Consider the following 8,188-nt stretch of genomic DNA (forward strand, 5'->3'; position numbering starts at 1 on the left):
AACTTGCTTGAATAAAGGTTCTTAAACATTTCATCTTCCCTTCTAGCCCACCAACCAGAGGTAGGTGGAAAAGATGCATAGCAGGACAAGGGGGATGTACTACTGTTTAGAAGTAGTTCTTTGGAGCTACACCAACCTTTGATGTCAAGCTATCAGCAGTCCAGTCCAAAACAATAAACACTAATCAGTAGGGGCAGTCTAGTTGATTCAGCAATCACCAAACCCGAATCAGTAGTAACAGCTTGATCCACAAGAAACCTCAAGGCTCAGCCAAATTGGCATGAGTCTGTGGAAGCCCAAAAAAGCAGTCACAATATTACCGGAAGTTCTTTGACATGTTTCTTTCTACAATGTTATGACAAGCAAATATCAGTGAAGACCAGTAAAGTGTTATAAGGCAGAGCGATGCAAAACCATCAGCAGCAGTTATCAGCAAAGCATTGCAAGGTGAACCAATACAAGAACATCCCCTCATTGTCTGTGGGGTTATATTTATATTCTTTGTAAACACCACATGTCCTCTTGAGTGTCCGTTTCAGTGAAATATCACATGCCCTCTCACAAAATAGCATCCAGGAAAACACCACATGTCTATGCACAGCAAAACATCCTCTCAGGTGCCTGCTTCAGCAAAACAACCTCTCATAAGACAATTTCCAGCAAAATATCACATGGCACAACTGAATTGCTAGAGAAACCAGAAATTTCTACTTCAGTGGGCTTTAGTTTCTTTCATCTCCTGTTTAGGAACTATACTGATGTATGAAGCTTTGAATAAAATTCATGCATATTCAAAAATCCCAAATTGACTGAATAATTTTGAAAGACCTCAGCAATGAGATAAGTCAAACACCTCTTCAAAGTATGTTAGTAAAATGAATTTTAGAGCTAATGTTAAGTCACTTTAACTGGTACCCTTCTCTTAAGACAAGCTTTCATGGTAACAGAAGGCACTGTGTGTATGTATGTGTGTGTGTATGTTTCTGTGTGTGTGTTTGTGTGTGTGTGAGTGTGTGTGTGTCTGTGTGGGTATACACAAAAATATATGTGCATAATAATTAGTGAATAAAAGGTCATGAATTTGTAGAAAAATATGGACAGTTTAGAGAGAGACATGGGATGAGATAATTGCTGTAATTTATTATAATCTCAAAAGCTCTTAGATCTACTTTCATAAGCAGAATTTCTAAGCCAGAATATTTTCAACAGTTTATGGTAAATGCCCAGTAAAACCACTTGTACATTTTTAGGGATTTTTACTCTGATATCCACTGTAGACCTTCTTATTTTGAGATGAGATCTCACTATTTAGACTAAGTAACTCAGCTGCCTTCTCACTGAGCTATTTTCAAGCCTACTTTTTTATTTTATTTAGAGAGTCTTACTAACTTTCAAAAGGTGGCCTTGACTCACTTGCTAGCTGAATCAGTTTTTGAATATGCAATCTTCCTAACTCAACCTCTAAAGTAAGTAGTATTAAAGACCTGTACCAAAAACCATAACTGACTTTTTACATATTTATTGATTCTCTAAGGACTTAGTATTGTTTCCATGACCATATGATTGTAATTCGAAAAGTTACAATGAACCAGACAATTTTAATAACTCTGGAGTCTCAAAAAATATGAGTTAGAATATTTACTCACTCTGCACAGATAACAAATTTGTTTTCTGCATGACATGGAGGATTGGTGGAGGCAAACCATGCCAGCCACAACTAATCCTATTACGTATTCTTCTGGAGCAGTGACAGCCTTTCAAATGCTGAAGAAAGGATCAAAGGATATCTGATTCAATATGATGGGCTGTGGTCTTAGTATACTATGGAATCTTCTGTGAAAATAGGTCATATTTTACTACATACCCTCTTACAGTCTCCACTCAGTAAGGAATGTCAGCAGAATACAAGAAGCACTGTTATTTCAACTTTTTTTTTTCTGAGAGATTTTCTCTGCTGAATGAAAGTTTTTGATTCAGAAAGCACAGAAAATCATTTTAACGAATTAGAAAAAGAAATAATATTTTATGTTCAATCTAAAATATTAAGATCTATTTGGGGACAGGACAGTTCCATAAAAGAAGACAGTGTTAGAGAAATGGGTGGGCCATGAGAATTGAAATGTTAGAGGCCGTGTAGAAGTATTTCCAATTGAGAGCTATCAGTCACAGAATACTTTTAAAACACTGGCAGTCTTAATCAGTCATATTTTCATGTAAACATTAATTCTCCCTAAAAGAAAGTACCTAACCCGTGATGAGTATCAACTTGATTTGGAAGATTAACGTAGTTTGCATCCTTTATAAACTAAAACTCAGGTAGACAAACACTTTTGAATAGGTAGTTCATTTTCATCAATGCTTATTGCAAGAAATACAGCTGAAGGAATATATAGAATGTGAAAAGGGAAAAAGAGTAGAGGGTGAGAATGAACCACAAAGTTCCCTACCATACATATTGGTGTCTTCATTCCTTCACAGTCTTAGATGAATGAAAAAGATATTTCTGAAGGACACAAGCTGGCATGTTCCTGGTGAATGGTCAACTTAAAAGTGTTTTCTATCTATGTAAGTGCTACACTGTGCAAGTCTTGGTGAATGAGCTCCAGTATCGTCAAAGCAGCCTTGAGAGACAAGGCAGAAAAACAGAACATGGATACTTAAAGTGAAACTATAGGATCTTTAGTGGAAACTGTTATGTACCAGTTGATGGCTAAGATGTAATGGCCCAAAAAGAAGTTATAATGTGGACAGACCCCAGGGTTACAGTAGGAGAGTATACTCATTACATGACACAATATGAATTGTACACCATTATGAAATAGACTCACAAATCCAGAGCTCAGAGTAGATGGATTTTTAAAAGCACAAGCCATCACTATTCTAAAAAAATCTATTGGGATTTTTATTGAAATATTGTTTTTCCCGATATATTTAAGAAGGTGAATAATTGCTAGTAGTCTTTCCAAGGTGGTATTTAAGTTATACTATTATAAATAAACAGGAAGTCTTGTTCTTCAGTAAATTCACACTCAAAAACAGAAGTTTCTCTCTTTGAAACAATTGGATGCAGGGACTTGAGACATGACATTTCTAAATTTATTGAATCTCACAAATAGATGTGAGTTCTAAATTTTTTGCTAACATTTCTCATAGAGAATTGCTACTTAAAATCTCAAGAGTTAAATTAAAAACATTTCACATCCTGCAATAATGACTTTCATTATTTTCTTTGTTTTTAATTAAGAATTCCATGCACAGATATAATTTGTTTTTATAAAGTCCAGTGCCCATTTTCTCGTCTTAAGTTATTTTTTTATCAACTCTACTTTCTTTACAACTTCATGTGTTTTTCTCTAATATACATAGTCTACTTACTGCTGTCTATATGTGTGCATCAGCGTTGGAAAATGAAAACACAATAATTTACAAATGAGACAATATGACACTAGAAAGCTTGGAAGAACAGTAAAAAACATGAGCATCCAAATGATAAACCAGCCTACAGAATGAGAAATATTATTTACCAGCTACACAGCTGACATAGGACCAGTCTCTTTAATATCAAAGAGCTGAGCAAAAGAAGAAGCAGTTTTCTTTCTTTCTTTTTTTGTTTGTTTTTTTTTTCTTTTTTCTTTTTTTTTTTCAAGGCAGGGTTTCTCTGTATAGCCCTGACACAGTCCTGGAACTCACTCTGTAGACCAGGCTGGCCTCGAACTCAAAATCCTCCTACCTTTTCCTCTCAAGTGCTAGGTTTAAAGGCATGTGCCACCACTGCCTGGCTCAAGTGGCTTTCTTAAATGATAATAAATAGCAACTTGTGAGCATTTCTCAATTGTTCTCTATTTCAAAGTATTCTATATGCTTTAGCAACATACAATGATCATTTTTTGGTATGACATTCAAGTCAAATAAGAGGATGTCGTAGTATGGGTATGGTTTTTTGCTTTTATTTTTAGTTTTTCATATGAAATCTTTTATAATACAAAAGTAAATGACATATTGAACATTGATTAGGAAACATATATTCTGGAAGCATAAGTTTAAAATATAATCAGAGCATCTTCTGGTACAAACTGTGATTCAACTTCCTGTTCTTTTTTCCTATTTTTTCTTTTAAAATAGATTTTTTCATACAATGTATTCTGATTGTGATTTCCTGTTCTCAAGTTCCTCAGACATTCCTCTACTCTAATCCACAACATTTCTGTTTCTCCTTAGAATACATGCTGTCATCTAAAAGTAATAAGATAAGATGAGATAATACAAACAAATTTCAGTAAGATGAAACCAAAGAAACCCAAACAAACAAACAAACAAAAAAAACCACAGGAAACATTATAAAAGCAGAAATAAACATTTGCACACACACAAATCACAGAAAAATACAAAAATGGATGACCCATGTGTAAAAAGCCTGTAAGGTTAGAAAAATGTCCTGATAAAACATGAAACAAAGAACCTCCAATGATGCCTTGGAGTTCATTTTGTCTTGGCTCATCTACTGCTAGACATGGAGCCTGTACCTTAAGAATGGTTTGTATCCCCAGTGTGACTCTACTGGAGAAAACTAAATTTTCATTTGTAAGCTGTTATCTGTTGGGGATAGATTCTGAATTAGGGATGGAGGCTTGATTCCATTTCTTCTCTCAGTGTTGGAAGCATATCTGGTGTAGGCCTTTGTAGGCATGTATGCTGCCATAGTCAGTGTGAATTCATATATGAATCTGTTCTGTTCTGTTTAGGGGCCTTGTTTCCTTTGGATCGTTCATCATTTCTGGCTCTTAATAATGGTTTATTTCCTCTTCTTTGGGATTCTGTGAGCTCTCATGGAAGGAATTTAATGGAGACACCCGTTTAGAACAGACTGTTCAAAGGTGTCTCATTCTCTGCAGATTGTCTATCTGTGGGTTTTGGATTGTTCCCATTTACTGTAAGAGCAACCTTCTCTAATGGTAGGAGAGACAGACATATAACTATGAGCTCAGTATAATGCCATTGAAATTATTTTATTGCTACATTCCTTTAGCAAAGTATATACTGTTTCCCCTTGGTCCCTAGTCTATCTACTCTTGGATCCTTGGCAATCTGACCAGTACCATGTATGGATTCCAAACATACATTGGTTGTTTCCTACCACAGGCTTTGTGCCATTATTGTCCTAGTGCATCTTGTAGGCAGGTCCTCATTGTAGATCAAAGTGTTTGTAGCCAGGCTTGTGTTTACTATTCTCCTTTGATAATATGAAAAGTACCTTCTAGTACCATGACCACTTAAGGGAAATGCTCCCGGTAGACATAGGCATATTTAAACTTGATTATCAATTTGACAGGGTTTAGAATTGTCACAGGACAAATATCTGGGTATATTTCTAGGAAGCACACACACACACACACACACACACACACACTGATTTCCCTGTCTAGGCAAAGATTATCAGTTGACTATTCCTCAAAGAGTGTCCTATTCCTGGACAATATTGTCTGTAGATGAAAAGAGGCATTTCTTGCCTATTGGCTATCTCATCACAACTGGAGTAACTCCAAAGACGCTCAATTTCTTCTTAGAATCCAAGACAGGGAAGCTGTCAGGAGTAGACAAGAGTTGTCAGGTCTCTAATCAAATGAACCTTAATACAGAAATTTTTGTAATGTAAATTCTGTGGACTTCTGATGTTTTTGAAAACCAACTATCTTTGTAAAACAATCTGGACTATTGTCTGTTAAATCCTCTCAGCTACTTTCAATTAAAATCTAGAAACACCCTAACAATAAACTCCCAGAGCCATGCAATTGTTATTGGCCCTAAATTCACAGGCTAACCATCTCAGATCAGTTTAAAAAAATTTAAAGAAGGTCTGGGCTTAAGCCCTGTACCCACCAATTTTGAATTAATAGAAAAAATATACCAATAAAGCCCATGAATTTGAAATCAAAATAAATTGTGTACCAACTAAGAAATTATAACTTCAGCTTAGTAACAATTATACAGATTTCTACCAATAGGTTATAGCTATGTAATCAATTCTAGCTATTCCTCCCTGTTCCAATAAAAACATTACTTTTCCTTAGAAAGACAGCCCAATATTAACCACCTCAGTCCCTAACCCCAGGGAATTGGGGTGCCAACTCTCCATTAACTTTTTCAAACTGAATACAGGAGTAGAGATATTAGAAGAGGGCCAGGGGAAGGGGTAAATTGCTAAGCCTCTGATGTCTGTGTCTTCACTGCATCCATCTAGAATTCCAAGATATCAGAGGTTGGAGCAGGTCTGCTTAGCTTGCTTGAGGAGTAGATACACCAAGGCTGTGTATTCTGCAATATGCAATTCTCAAAACAAATTTTAATATCAAGATACTTTTTTGTTTGAATCCCTGGAATCTAGTCTTCTGGCAGCCTGCCTCTGTCATGTCTGATCCATATAATTCTGGGAGATAGAAATACCTTAGTCATCTCTTCTGAAAATACACAGTCAAAAACCTTTTTCCCAAGACAGAGTCTCCTTGAGCCAATAACCAGAAAAAACTTACTCGACCTCATTTCCAGAGAAAAAAATGTAACCATAAAACTGAAAATCACACCCATTTTGAAAATTAAATGACTCTGAAACAAAAGAAGTAACTAAAGTACTGTATGTGCCTATTCTTAGGCCTTTCCTATATTGCCCAGCAGGAAATAAACCCAGAATTCCCATGGGGCCCATGTTAGACAGAACCTGACTCTTCTGTGAGGAGAATCATCTGAATCATCTGAATACACCTGATTTACACTATCTTTCTTTTCAGCTGTCTACCTAGAACAGCTTTTTATTTATATCATCTATCTGTTTGGCTCTCTATCTAGAGAGCCTCTAGTTATACACTGTATTTTCTACTCTAGAGTCAGTGACAATTTTCCCTATCTAAGTTTCAAAACCATGGGCAAAATTCCCCAAGTGATTTGGACAAATCTGTTTATAAATCCTTTCTAAAAGCAAATAATCTCTATATTGTAACTTTACACTTAAATCAGTGACTGTTCTACAACAGAGGCTTATTTATTTGGCTCTCTTGTCTCAGAGCAGCTAATAATGTATGCATGTCTGTGTATAACTCTCTGCTTAGAGCCACAGACAAATTTTCCCTACCTATCTATGTTCTGAACAGCAGGCGAGATTCCCCATGTGAATCAGACAAAATTATTTCTAAATCCATCTTAAAAGCAAATAATCTCAATTTTACTTCACAGTTCAAATCTCTCTGCCCTAAAAGTAAGCTACTTCCTTCTTTTCCTTACAAAAAGCAACTTGCAGCTCTGGCGTCTGGCAAGGGCTTGGTGGCCCGACCCGGCTGGTGCACAGGCGGAGCCCCGGCGGTGGGGCTGCTGCTGGCTAATTGCACCGGACTGTGGGCCTCGACACGGACTACCCTGTGTAGCCCGAATTCCAGTCTCGTTGAGCCAGGCACACCAAGAGCTTTCCACCAAAGAAACCCCTCCAAGCACTGACCATGTCTATTATGGACCACAGCCCCACGATCGGGGTGGTCACGGTCATTGTCATCCTCATCGCCATAGCTGCACTGGGAGCCTTGATCCTGGGCTGCTGGTGCTACCTGCGGCTGCAGTGCATCAGTCAACCAGAGGATGAAGAGAGCCTCGTTGGTGATGACGAGACAAAGGAGCCCTTTCTACTGGTGCAGTACTCTGCCAAGGGGCCATGTGTGGAAAGAAAGGCCAAGTTGATGACTGCCAACAGCCCAGAAGTGCATGGCTGAGCTGGGCTGCGAAGGGCATGGTTCTGTTTGCAGCCGGCCCAGAAGCACTGAGAGGGCAGAAGCAGACATGTTGCTATGTGAGAGGGGTTGACACTTGCTGGCATGGTCTCCTCAGGCTTTGTCATCGCATGCACTGACTCCAGGTCCCAGCTCTTCTGGCCTTCCCCCTCAGCCTCCTGGTGGACTGTCCATTGCAGGCAGTGGGCAGGCCTGACCTTGCTGAGGCTCATGGCCCCTTAGTGCTTTCGTTACTTGAATGTTTTAGCTGAGCCTGTTTTTGATGGAGCTATTACTGTAATGCGTGAACTAACCAACCTGTGAACTGTAAATAGGCCCAGAAGCACATGCTTAAGCCTTTTTGCCAAATTTTAAAAATATCAGATGGACTGGCTTGATAATGATTCTACTCATGTGCACTGAGGTATGACCATGGAAGG

At 37.9% G+C, this 8,188-nt stretch overlaps 1 protein-coding gene across 1 annotated transcript; it reads left to right on the forward strand.

The window, feature by feature from the left end:
• Positions 1–7,484: 7,484 nt before the first annotated feature.
• LOC114608254 (stannin-like) lies at positions 7,485–7,828 on the forward strand. The gene has a single exon (XM_028752197.1). It carries the CDS (start codon positions 7,485–7,487, stop codon positions 7,749–7,751), a length of 267 nt encoding a protein of 88 aa, XP_028608030.1. The 3' UTR covers positions 7,752–7,828.
• The last annotated feature ends 360 nt before the right edge of the window (positions 7,829–8,188 follow it).

The sequence above is a fragment of the Grammomys surdaster genome, unplaced genomic scaffold (genome assembly GCF_004785775.1).
Source record: "Grammomys surdaster isolate TR1022 unplaced genomic scaffold, NIH_TR_1.0 125888, whole genome shotgun sequence".
Lineage (NCBI taxonomy): Eukaryota > Metazoa > Chordata > Mammalia > Rodentia > Muridae > Grammomys > Grammomys surdaster.